General features: G+C 30.9%; 1 protein-coding gene across 1 annotated transcript; it reads left to right on the top strand.

Moving 5' to 3' along the window:
- The first annotated feature begins 10,079 nt into the window (after positions 1-10,079).
- On the top strand, positions 10,080-13,316 carry LOC116029063 (GDP-L-galactose phosphorylase 1-like). The gene is made up of 7 exons (XM_031270948.1): positions 10,080-10,792; positions 10,891-11,009; positions 11,153-11,212; positions 11,722-11,964; positions 12,057-12,242; positions 12,327-12,575; positions 12,698-13,316. The coding sequence occupies exons 1-7, from the start codon at positions 10,657-10,659 to the stop codon at positions 13,046-13,048; spliced, it is 1,344 nt and encodes a 447-aa protein (XP_031126808.1). The 5' UTR covers positions 10,080-10,656; the 3' UTR covers positions 13,049-13,316.
- The last annotated feature ends 925 nt before the right edge of the window (positions 13,317-14,241 follow it).

The following is a 14,241-nucleotide window of genomic DNA, read 5'->3' as shown; positions in this document are numbered from 1 at the left end:
ATTGGCACAGGAATCAGACCAAATGAAAAGGAGATTAATAATAAAAATTCACTATAAATATAACATAGTTTTCCCTATGCAAAAATTAGTAACCACCAAATAAAATATTAGCAAAAAATTATGAAGGAAAAAGAAATGGAAATGAATATATGAAGGAAAAAGGAAATGAATATATTCATATTTCACTAGAAATATAATCGAAAATTATATTATAATTATAATTATATTAATTATTTAGAATGAAAACAAAATGAATTTATTAATATTTCACTGAAAATATATCCAATAATTATATTTTTATAATTATATTACTTTTTAATCATATGGAAATTAATAATAAATTTTTATGAATGAAAAGAAAATAAATATTAAACAGGAATCTGTTATTAATATTTTTACTAATTGGCAAGGAACCAAGCCAATTAATTGGCAATTATTATCAGGAAAAAGGAATGGATGGAAAGCAATATTAATTCTTTCGATGAAGGAAAAAAAATGAATATACTAAAAAGAAAATGGAATATTATGAAAACTGAAATGAATATATTAATATTTCACTGAAAATATAACACAACTTTTGACTACGAAAAAAATAGTAACCACCAAATGAATGACTAGGAAAAAATTATAAAGGAAAAAGGAATGTAAAATAATATTAATTCTTTTTATGAAGGAAAAAAAGAAATAAACATATTCAAAAGGAAATAAAATATTAGGAAAAACGAAATGAACATATTAATATTTCACTGGAAATATAACACAGTTTTCTCTATAAACAAATTAGAAACTACCAAATGAAATATTAGGAAAAATTATGAAGGAAAAAAAAATGGGAATGAATAATAAATTTTTTATGAAGGAAAATGGAAATGAATATATTTAAAAGGAAATGAAATATTAGGAAAAACGAAAGAAATATATTAATATTTCACTGGAAATATGACACAACTTTTCATATGAAAAAATTAGTAACCAACAAATGAAATATTATGAAAAAATTATGAAGGAAAAAGGAATGTAGATCAATATTAATTCTTTTTATGAAGGAAAAATGAAATGAATATATTTAAAAGGAAATGAAATATTAGGAAAAACGAAATGAATATATTAATATTTCATTGGAAATATAGCATAGCTTTCCCTACAAAAGAATTAGTAACCAACAAATAAAATATTAGAAAAAAATTATGAAGGAAAAATGAATGACAATAAGTAATTCTAATTATAAAGGAAAAAGTAAATGAATATATTCAAAAGGAAATTAAAATATTAGAAAAAATAAATGTACATGTTCAATATTATATTTTTTTAAAATAATTTTATCTTTAATTTTATTATTTAAATAAATAATACAAAAATTTATCTGTGAATCGCACGGGTAATTAGACAATTATTTGCTCTAATTCAAACAAAGAAAACATCAGAAAACATAATCAATCAAACTAATTTCATCAGTTGCGCTATATAATATTCGATGTTATAATTTATATAATTGTATATCGATCCAAATATTCTTAAAATATTATAACAAATTAATTCCGTGCAACGCACGGGCGAAAATACTAGTAATAATAATAGGATGAATACTTAATTGTGAAAGCAATTTCAATTTGCTTTTGTTTATTGGCGTTGAATCATTAATCCAAATGGAATCTGGAATGGTGATTTGCGTTTGATTTGATTATACTAAACAACAAATTAGGATTAAAATAAAATATAATAAGTATGATGTATGGCAGCCTGTCATACTCCATTACTCCGTACATTGGACCTATAAAACGGGAGTGATTAATAGATTAGAAACGTGGCCACCAAAATAATGAGACCAAAGACAACGTTGTACAAATTAATTTTAAGTTATATTCATAATTTTTATAAAGTTTTAGGAGACAAAGTCTCTTATAAGACTGGTTCATGGATCTGTAGAATGAATCAAACTCTTTATAAGTATTGCACTTTACATCATAAGTAATTCTTTAACTCTTAAATGTTAAATTTCAATCTAAAAGTATTATACTTTTTGTTATAACTTATAAGTATCACCCTTTATCTAATAAGTAATAATCAATTAGTTTATCTATGATTTATATTATGGAGTATATTTGTCCTCATAAATATTACATTTTATCTCATAAGTAATTCCTCAACCTCTAAAGATCTAAAGATATTACCATACATTTTTTTTTTCAAAAATATTATATTTGTCCTCATAAATATTACTAGTGCATTTTATCTCATAAGTAGCAATTAATTTATTCTTGATTAGTTTTGCAATTTTCATCTTTAAGTATTACACTTTTCACATGAGAATCACCCTTACGAGAATGATCAAATAAGCCTTAAACTATTTAAGAAAAGTCAATTTTACCCTCGAAATATAAAAAGTTTTATATTAACAATTTGAACTCTTTTAAAAAGTACCATTAGAATCTTTTTACTTATAAATTACATGTTTTGTTGAAGTGGTTTTCATGTGTAACTTCTTTTGTATATATGAATGCCACATAGACTATTTTATTAAAAAAAAATTCTTTATTTAAATATTTTTTTAAATTACAATTTATTTATTTTTTTAAAAATGACATGTTAACATATTTAATTATAACTTTTAAAAATTTAGGGGTCAAATTGACTTTTTTTTAGTATAAAATTCATGAGTCTATTAGATCATTTTTCTTTAAAACTATTAGATTTTAACTAATAGTGATACGCGTCTCATATTAAATCGTCATATACAAGACTTGTTCGATAAAAAAAAAATATTCAACATTAACTCTATATTTTTTTTATTTAATAAGTATGAGAATATGACGCATGATATAAATAGTAAGGTTTTGATGAAAATTGTTATTAAACTTCTAAGACAGATTAAAGTGAACTTATTGTGTTCCGAGGCTTAGCCTCTCTATTTCAACCAAAAAAAAAAAAGTGAATTTATTGTATAAATAATTCGTATTCTAATTTCATTGGATGAGGAAATATGAGGATGGTATAGTGCATGTGATAAATGAGAATAAATTGCATGAGTTCATATATTTTAGAAAGAAAAAAAAAACAAAAGAAGATTTAGGCATATAGAATAGAGTTACAATTTAATAAATAAATAAATAAATATAAATAAATAAATAAATATATATATATATATATATATATATATATATATATGCATGTTTGAATAATTATTGATGTGTATTTATTCATAATATGTAGGAGGGACCATCATTCGATTTCGGCTAATAACTGAAATAATTAAAATTTTAACTAAACCTTCGTAACTGATCGAAATAGTATGGGAGAAAACAATACCATTTTTCTCCAAAATAATGTTTTTTTTCTCTTTTACATGATGTGAGTATATACAAATATCATTACATGTTTTTATTTAAATATCGATCTTATCCATCTATTATTTTAAATTAAACAATCTGGATTTTTTTTCCTTTTCACATGATCAATAAATTAATGCAATCCATAAATAATTTGGATAAGTTAAAAAATCGTACTTTTATATTTGCTTGATGCCTTGATGTATTTAATTTTGACAAATATACAACCACAATAATTCATCACATTTCACATCAACTGCTGTGATGTCATGACCCGGACCTGAATGTAGACACTTATACGTCAAGGTTCAACATATAATATAATGGGCAATGTTAAATGTTCATGCATTTACTCCTCACAAAATAATCATTATTATTTAACGTGTTAAGTTCTAATAGGTTGATATTTAAAATAAAAAATAAATAAAAAGAAATACAAACCTATTAGAACTTGACACATGCATTATGAATTAACTTTGTTTTGTTTTGATCATAAGAAGGGGGTGACGCTATGAAAAGCAAAGAAAAATGTCTCATAATTGTTGATAGTACGTAAAGATCTTGCCACCCCAAGAATATCCTCACTAAGAATTCTTTGAAGCGTTCTTCGAGAACCTCAATGAACTTGAGCCGCGCCCCTTTCATGCTTTTAAGAATTCTTTGAAGTGTTCTTCGAGAACCTCAATGAACTTGAGCTGCGCCCCTTTCATGCAAAAGCAATTCCTTGGCAAGGAAATTTGCCGCTTGATTTTGCTCTCTAAAAGCTTGATTAATCCAAATAGCCCACTGTCGTTTGAGCATGAGTTTGCATTCCGCAATGAGATGAGCCCCAAGGCTCGCTGCCATGCTATTATTGCACTCCTCTATTATCCACTTAGGCCAGGGTGTGTTTGAAAATCATTTTTCGGATTTTCAGTGTTTGGGAGAGGTGGAAAATTGAAGTCAACGGAAAATGATTTCCGGTCAAAGGGAAAATAGCTTAGTTTTTTCTGGAAAAAGACTTTTTTTTTTTTCTTTTGAGAAGTCTTTTTCCGGATCCAACTGCTTATTATTCCTCACTTCTTCTGAGAATGCTTCCTCGGCTTTCTTCTGTCATCCTCTGTTGTCTACCTTGACTAGTTTTCGACGAAACTAGTACAAACCAGATTGGTTTCGTTTCGTCATAAAGCAATAGAAACTAGACTGGTTTCCATCAGAAACTAATCTAGTTTCTATTGATTTTTGACGAAAACAAGTATGGTTTGTACTAGTTTCCGTCGAAAACCAATAGAAATCATTACTCTTTTTTATAAATATTTTGTTTGTTATTTAAAAAAAAATAGTTGGGCAAAACATAACTGTTGTCAAATCTTTTTTAGTTAACAACAATTAAAATTTTAATTATACAATTCTGATTATTTTCCCAAAAAATGAATCAAACACACAAAAACAGTCTTCTGGAATGAAAGCAAACATGAAAAATGAAAATATTTTCTATAAAAATGACTAATTTTCCAAAAAAAATTTCTTCAGAAATCATTTTCTTGTTTTCAAACACGCCCTTAATCACAAATTGCATTCAACTAAGGCCTGGCCATGCCCTTTAGACCATATCAACCCCAAACCTTGAACAATTGCCCACAGGTCAGACTCATCAATAGAGCAAACATTAGCATTGAAGGTGAAGCCAAGGATCCATCTCCCTCTTTCATCTCTAAGCAACCCCTCTTGTCTTGCACTCGAACACAACCACGCTATTAAGCTATCATGAACCAACTTTGCTATGAGTAATATATGTAGGGGATTTAGCATTTTTCTAATAAAAGTGTACTGTAACGCATCATATTTAATGTCATTAAAATATTAAAAATAAATTTCTCGTGCTGTGTTACTCCTATGCTCAGGCGTTGCTTTTGTTAATGTATTTATTTATAATTACAACTTTGATTTTGAGTCCTATATATAGGCACACAAACATAAATGTGATGTAATTGGACAAATAATAGTTTTTTTTTTAAGGTTAAATCTCAAACTTAAAAGCACTTACCATATCGCTCTTGATGTCATGGAGACGGATGAATGATGTAAATCAAAATAAATACTTTTTTAAAAATAATAATCTAATAATGATAAGTTTTGGACTGTACCTCTAAATCTAATTCCATCATTCACAATCCTAAGAAAAATTCAATTGTAAAAATAGTGATTCTAAAAAAGTAAAAATAGAAAGTGATGTGTATTCATTATTCAATCACTTACACAATCTATAAAATAATTTGCATACAACTATACCCATGTAACTTTATAATGTTAGAATGTGGCATTGAATTTCCCTATAATTCTATTTGACATGGATGCAAGTTTTGACCTCATTAAATAAAGTGTGTTTAATTTCATAATGATATCTCTACTCTATTTTACTTTTCTTTTTTACTATAGTTAGTTAAACTAACTGTTTATTTTCTTTGATTTAAAAAAAAAAGAATTTTAATTTCTTTTTTCTTCGTATTTAATAATATTTTTTATATAAATGTTCAATATATAAACTTTATACAATAAATAACATTAAACTAAATATACAAAAGTTGGATTATAAATAACTTTGAGTTAATATAATTTATGTTACCGAAATAACACAAGAAAAATTTATGATTTTTAAAGGGTGTAAAAGATATATTCTTTTATCCCTTGAAGATACTAAAATATTGCTCATTACCCATTTAAAAAAATAAAATAAAATTGTGGGGTGGGTGTACGCCTAAATTCCCTTTCACTTGAAGGAAAAAGTTGACAACAGCAAAACATTTGTCTCTATAAAGTTCTGTCAATTTCGCCAATTTGTTGTTCACATGGACATGGACCCAAGTGGAAGAGAATCCCTATCTCTCTTCCTCTTTTTATTTTTTATCAAATAATATTTCTACTTCTTTATTACATGTTTATAGCCACCGATTTTCAAAATTTAAAAAGGAGAAAAAAAAGAAAAAAGTAAGTACCTTATAATGTTACATCATACTTTTATAAGAAAGGCTCCCACTTTGTCTGTATGAGCAACTCAATTGGTCACATGAGTAAAGTTTGTGAATAATGATATCGAGTCTCACTAACAGTAGTGTGAAAACAACATCTCAAAGTAAGGGACTCTTTGTGCGCAATAAGCAAATGTCTACCAAGTCTACCTTCTGTGTTAAATTGAGATACCATATCCCAGATGCTTTGTTGAGCTCTGATATTAGAGATTCAACTTTTTGGGAACAACAATAATGGCTCCATTCCAATCATGGTAATTATTATGTTCAATTACTGGTTATTAGTGTATAAAAATGTGATTTTTAAAAGTAAAAAGAAACTTTAAAAGGCTAATTAAATACCTAATGCTCATTATTTTCTTATATAAAGTGTTAATAGTTTGATGAAACATCCTTGTCCAAGCAAAGTTAAAAACTTCATCACATTAACTCTTGTTCTATAAGCAAATGACGAAGCTTCGTTTGACAATTTGAAATGAACCAACTATGTTACACATAGGCTTTTTTTTTTTTTTTTTTTTTTAATTAATACAAGTTAGCATATAATGTATTGTACTTTCAATTACTGACTGAATATTTAAAATAAAATAAAGGAATATATTTAATTTCTTATAACAAGCAATAAGTATTATATACAATATCCTTTTTTTTTTAAATATATCATTTTGAACTGTATTATACTAAAATGGAAATATATCATTTTGGACTGAATTATGCCAAAATGGAAATGTTTCATTTTGGGCCGCATTAGTCCAAAAGGGAAATATAATAAACATATAGACATAACGAATCAATACCTTTATTGGAGTTCGAACTTGTGATTTCTTTTAAGAGTTGTAAAAATGTGATTGAATTACAGGTTATTTGACAACATCTTAAATAATTCCATTCAAATTTTATGATTTTTATTTTAATATTTATGATTGCGATTTGATAAGCGATAAGAGCTAGAAGCGTTTGAAAGTGTACGGAGAAGATGCTTCCTGGAAGTTGCCCACGACGGTTTATGGTTACGGATCAATGGCCCTGATATTTCTTTGGAGTCTATGGTGGTGGAATTTCCTTCAAAATAATAATAATAATAATAATAAAATTCGTACGATTCCTAGATGGATTCCAACTTCAATGGAATAATTGGTGATTCTTTTTTTTTTTTTTTTTTTTTTTGGAAAAATTGGTGATTCCTATTTCCGTCAATCCACATGCCACAGCTTTTAGGGGAAGTGAATTTTGAAGAATGAATTGAATCATGGATGTGTTTGGATAAAGAAAACATCTTTTTTGGGTAGGGGGAATAACCTTAAATTAGGAATGTCAATTTCAAATCGCCTGATATTCACTTAACAAATTATTGTGTAAATTGTGATCTGTGCAATATTGTGTGAATCATAATAAAAAGTACATTTTTAATACATTAAAACTAAAGTTAAAACGTGGCTAAGACCTTGTGGTCTAATGACACCTAATTGCACTCTCATATGAAAGGGGTGAGTTCGAGCCTGTTGTTAGGGAGACTCTCCGTTTTGACCACACATAATAATAATGACAAAGTTGTCATTTGATGTGAAATTCTAATTTCACAAGTATGTAAAGCGATGCATAGAGTCAATATTATTTCTAATAGATGAGTTTGGCAAATAATAGATAAATTTTTGCACTAGAGAATCCATTTTATTATATAATTAATCCTTTTTATACTACATGAATAACAAATACTTTGCTCCCATGAATAACAAATACTTTTTTTTTTTGAAAGCTGAATAACAAATACTTAAATGCACGTTTCCAACGATCAATCGATTTTTGAGACTTTTGGGAGGGGAAAAAAAACCTCAACAACTCAAAGGCTAACTTATCCCAGTTGATTGATTGATATTTCACTATCATAATGAATTTACGCAATGATTTATTCTCAAATAAAAATACAAAATAATTTAGAATATTGTTTTAAGTCATATCGACTCTATTATAAGATAATATATGTTCAATATATTTTTCTCTATTTGTTATCGTCCAAAGAGTTAATATCACACTACTGGAGTTCAGTCATGTAATCTTATTTGTAATCTTATCTGATTAGTTGATAGTATTGGCTGACTGTAGAAAGATGTTTGATAAATTAACTATTTAGCTAATAGTTGATTATATGTAAAAATGACTTCTTCAAAAAGTTAATCAAAATTTCAAACATTTTGGAGTTAACAAAAAGCTAATTAACCAAACACTTATATTGGTTATTTAACCAAGTAAAATAATTAATAGTAGTCAAACAAGTCAAAATTAACTGATACACTATCTATTTTATCAAACAGAACCAATATCTGAATAGCTTATAACTTGCGTGAAGTGTTGGAATCTTGTAATACTATTTCGAGCACTATTTGTGGAATTGTGGAAAGCTTGTTAAAAAGACAAACGGACTGCTGAATGGTGAACGGTGAACGGAGAGAAGAGTTTAGGTGGGCGTTTAGCAGCCAATTAAATGTTTGCTCATCAAATGCACTATACTTTAGGAAGTAAGAATAATTTTTTAAAAATACTAATCTAAGTTTAATGATTAGTTGTCTTTTAAAATACTATATAAAATATAAGAAGATGTAATATAGCTCGGTGTAAAAGTAATAGAAGAAATGTGGTAGCACATGTGAGATGATTGGGGTGTTAGAAGGTTGGTGAGCAATTGACATTAGGGTCAAATCTACAATTAATTATTTATCTATTTTTAGGAAATTTAGACCCTAAATTTTTTCACTTTTTAAATTTTAGTTATTGTTAATTGTCTAGCCCCTAGATTGGTCATTATGTTGCATTTTTAGTTTTTGATTTATATAATTATTAAATTCTTTAGTAAATTCTTTTTTATAAGATTATTTTTATAATTTAGAATCAACATCTATGATTAAAGTTTTAATATTTTTAGAAAAGGGTGAAATAGACCTTCAAATTTTACTTGAAAAGTTAATTAGGCACCTAAATTTTTTAATGGTGTAATTAAACTCTTTAACATCTCATTTTTATGCAATGAAGTCCAAAAACAGGTTAGTGACTTGTGATAACAGAGCATAAATCATTTCTGATTAGAAACAACCGTCGGTAACAACAACTATCGCCAGAAAAAGCGATGGGCGACCAGAATTGGTTGCCTCTCTGGAGAGGCGACCAATTCTGGTTGCCATTTTTGGGAAGGAGGCGACCATTTTGTCAGATTATATGAAATAACTTTTCATTCCATTGAACATTATTGTAAATTGTAATCGTTCTTAATGTTTATTAATGCAGTTTACCGTTTAAAATAAAGGGCTAATTGAATCATGTGCTCCATCCAACTAAAAGTCTAAACTGATAATTGGGCTGCACACGTTTATATTATATTTATGATCTGAGGGCTAAAGTTACCTTTTTCCTACTTTTCAGGTCAATGAAAATATATACAATTTGAAAATGAAAATTAAAAAAGAAAAAGAAAAAGAAAAGAAAAACATAAAATATTTGTATTACCAACAAAAAAGAAAAGGAAAAATAATAAAAGAACAAAAACGTCAGTGAAGTCGGAAATTTCTCTCTCTTGAGTCTCTGTACTTGGCCGACGTCCAAATATCTGTGTACAGAAATGGTCCAAATATAATTGATTCACACAGGGCCGCACCCATTACCACTCATCTCACACTACACCCATCCGGCCAAATCACAACCACAACTCCTCGCTCAACCCTTATCTCTTACTATATATCAACGCCCTTTGCCTCTTCTTCTCTCCTCGCACTCAAATTCGCCTTCTCTCTCTCTCTCTTCGCACCAACCAAAAAAACATCTAATCTTCACAATCATCCCTTCAATATTTACTTGAATTGGTTAACTGGTTAATAGTGACTGAGGATTTGTGCGTAGCCTGCTCGGAATCGTTTGGTTTTGTTAGGTTTTTGGGAATTTTGTTGAAGTTTTGAGAGGTGGGAAAGGGGTGAATCCCCGGGTAGACACGTTGTAGACATCACGGCTATACACGGAGTAAACCGGCGACCCCTTTATGGCCTGCGGGCACTACGTCGCAAGGGTTGTATAAGCGAATCCAACATCCCTTCGCCTCACGGTGGCCGTGGTGCTCTCCCCTCCGAAGGCGGCAGCCCTTCCGACCTCCTCTTCCTCGCCGGCGGCGGTTCTTCCCTCTTCCTCATCCATTAGTGTAGCGTCTTGTAGTTAGTTTTCCCCCCTTTTTTCTTCTTTTTCTCGTTCCAATTCTTGCTTTCCTTGTAATCTTCTATTCTACTACAAGTATTTGCTAAGATTCAACCAAACCGATCTCGATTTCAATCTCCCGTTCGAAGATGTCGTCTTCGATGATGCTGAGGATTAAGAGGGTCCCCACGCTGGTTTCCAATTTCCAAAAGGAAGAGGGGGAGGAAGGATCTGTTCGCGGCGCCGGATGCGGTCGGAACTGCCTCCGTAGCTGCTGCCTTCCAGGTACTACCTTAATTCTTCCGAAAATCCGATCATTATTGTTCCCTGTTCCGAGATCTTCGCTTTAACTTAGTTATATTCTCTCTTTTTTGTTGGAATAGGGTCGAAGCTGCCATTGTACGCTTTCAAGAAGCTCAACAACTGCAAGGATGGCGCAGGTGGAGCCGAGGATGTCAAAGAGCCGCCGGTGGCTTTCTTGGACTCCCTCCTTCTTGGGGAGGTAAAAATTTGGCTTCACTGTTAAAATTTGAAGTTACTGCAACATGTTTTTACTGTTGTCATCTTGATACAGAGTATCTTTTTGGGTTATCTCAGTCTCCTTTGTTTAATCTCAATATATTTTTATTAATATTATATATGCAGTGGGAGGAACGTATGCAGAGAGGGCTCTTTCGTTATGATGTCACTGCTTGCGAAACTAAGGTCTTGGCTTATGCCTTTTGTCTTTTATTCCTATACTATATTCAAGATTTTTATTTCTATTTTTATTTTTTGTTGACGTCTTTATACTTCAGTACCTACTTGTCTTAAACTTTTAATTCCATGATATTATTCTGTTCTGTAATTTGTTGAGTTCATTTGTTAGTTTTCAAAAACAAAAATAAAAACCATAGAACTTAAAAGGAAGTATGTAATGAGATTAGTGGTGTATTCAATCAAGAAGTTTTTAAAGAGTATGATTGATGGTATTCGATTCAGACTTTTAGGGTATGATTGACTTTTAAAGAGTATGATTGGTGGTATTCGATTTAGAGTTGTAAAGTATAATGGGGTGGTTTTCGATTCAAACTTTTAACGTCTGATTGATGGAATTCGATTTAGAGTTTTGAAGATATAATGGTGATTGATTTAGGCAGAATTGTTTAATGGATGAGAGATTTGTGTGTTTTGGAGTTGAAAATAGTAGTTGACACCTGTGGGTTGTTCAATAGGTGATTCCTGGGGAATATGGCTTCATAGCCCAGCTGAATGAGGGGAGGCACCTCAAGAAAAGGCCGACTGAGTTTCGAGTTGATAAGGTGCTGCAGCCCTTTGATGGCAACAAGTTCAACTTCACTAAGGTTGGGCAGGAAGAGTTGCTCTTCCAGTTTGAAGCGAGTGACGATGGTGAGATCCAGTTCTTCCCTGATGCGCCCATCGACCCCGAGAGCTCTCCAAGTGTTGTTGCTATTAATGTATGTGAGTTGATTTTGCCACTTTCAATTGAGCGGTAGAAAATTTTTCATTTTCTGGTTAGCTAATTCCTCTTTGATTGCTAACTTAACAGGTTAGCCCTATTGAATACGGCCATGTCCTGCTGATTCCTAAGGTTCTCGAATGCCTGCCCCAGCGTATCGACAGAGACAGCTTCCTGCTCGCACTTCACATGGCTGAAGAAGCCGCAAATCCCTACTTCAGGTTGGGCTATAACAGCTTAGGTGCATTTGCCACCATCAATCACCTTCACTTCCAGGTAGTTGCGACCAACAATTATCATATTTAGATAGTAATAACGGGGTGTAAAGCCGTTCAATCTAACCATTGCTCTATATAACAGGCTTACTACTTGGCTGTACCCTTCCCGATTGAGAAGGCCCCTACTAGGAAGATAACCACTGCTGATAGTGGCGTGAAGATTTCTGAGATTCTGAATTATCCCGTCAGGGGTCTCCTCTTCGAAGGCGGGAGTACTCTGGAGGATTTGGCCAATGTTGTCTCGAACTCCTGTATTTGCCTCCAAGAAAACAACATTCCTTATAATGTCCTCATCTCCGATCTGGGAAAGAGAGTTTTCCTCCTTCCTCAGGTATGAACTACAAGGAGTGATTGCTTACTTTCTCTATCTTACATAATTGTGATAAACTAGAAGTTTTGAAATTGGATCGGTGAGTTTCTTCTAATCTATGCAACTTGAATGAACTTGAACAGTGCTATGCGGAGAAGCAAGCTCTTGGAGAGGTGAGTAGCGAGCTCCTCGACACCCAAGTCAACCCGGCTGTTTGGGAAATCAGTGGCCACATGGTGCTGAAGAGGAAGGAGGATTACGAGGGGGCATCAGAGGCAAACGCTTGGAGACTCCTGGCCGAGGTCTCCCTCTCGGAGGAGAGGTTCCAAGAAGTGACTGCCCTCATCTTTGAAGCCATCGGGTGCAACACCGAGGCAACAGCAATGGCAACCCACGACCTGCGTGGCGAAAAGCCAGACATTGAACCTCCTCAGCCAATGGACGAAGAGATTGACTCGCTCAAAGGCTCCCACCCTGCCATGGTTCCCGTGTAGTAGCCTATCTCGGCAAACGGATATCTATCTCTCTGTTATGTTATGGTGATGGGTATCTTTCTATTATTATTATGTGTTAATGGCTTCCCCAGCATGTGGAATATTTGTGAATAAGGCGGCAAGCCATCCCCCATGAATATTATTATTCTTATGTTGTAAGATATCATATGTTGTGTGGTTTCTGAATCTTGTAAAACGCTTGTAGTATCTTAAAATGTAATGGATTGCAATGTTTCAAGTATGTTAAACATTGAATTGTTTTTATGTTGATGATCTCGCCTCGCCTGTAACCATTACACATAATTCAACCAAAACATGACAAAAGCCTCATACTCTTAACCATATAAACTTATAATTTTAATGTAAAATTTGCTTAACATGATGGTTGAGGTGAGACTCAAATCTGAAATCTTTTTTTTTTTTTAATGGAAAATAAGAGTGATATCAATCTGTCATCGTATCATAATTCATAAGGGATTTGGCTACAATATAAATTTTTAATACCCTCCAAAGACAGTATAAGATACTGATCGGTTTAATAAAATATGGTTTGTTACCACCATCAAGACACCACTATACATCTAAGGTGCACACTTTTATGAGTAAGAATAATATATTTTTGAGTTAGAATAATATACTTTATGTGTTAGGATAATAAAATTTTGGGGGTAAGATAATGTATTTTATGAGTTAGAATAATTCATAATATACTGTGTTAAAATAATGAAATTTCTAGAGTAAAATAGTGTATTTTATGAATTAGCAGTTGTTATGCCATTGAAATGAGTCCACCTTGCAAGGTGGACCCGGTCGAAAACGACGTCGTTTGAATTTAAAAAAAATAAAAATTGCTTCTTTCCTTGCGGTTAAGGCATTAACTTGCCATATGTTTTCAGAATTCGTTCATTTATATTCATAATTTTTTAACTATATATTTACAATTTTAGAACTGAATATTCACAATTTTCGATCTCAATATACAAAATTACCAAACTTAAATATTCACAATTACAGAACTTTATATTCATAATTTTTGAACTCTATATTCACAATTACATAACTCTATATTCAACAGTATAACATAATTTTTGAATCTATATTCACATTTTTAACTCTATATTCAAAAAAAAAAAAAAAAGCATTATCATTAGTTGAGGAAACGGTGCCACTAACGGCACTATTATTACATACGC

The sequence above is a fragment of the Ipomoea triloba genome, chromosome 1, assembly GCF_003576645.1.
Source record: "Ipomoea triloba cultivar NCNSP0323 chromosome 1, ASM357664v1".
Taxonomy (NCBI): domain Eukaryota; kingdom Viridiplantae; phylum Streptophyta; class Magnoliopsida; order Solanales; family Convolvulaceae; genus Ipomoea; species Ipomoea triloba.
Note: the sequence above shows the minus strand (reverse complement) of the source record. Positions and strands in the feature narration are given on the sequence as shown.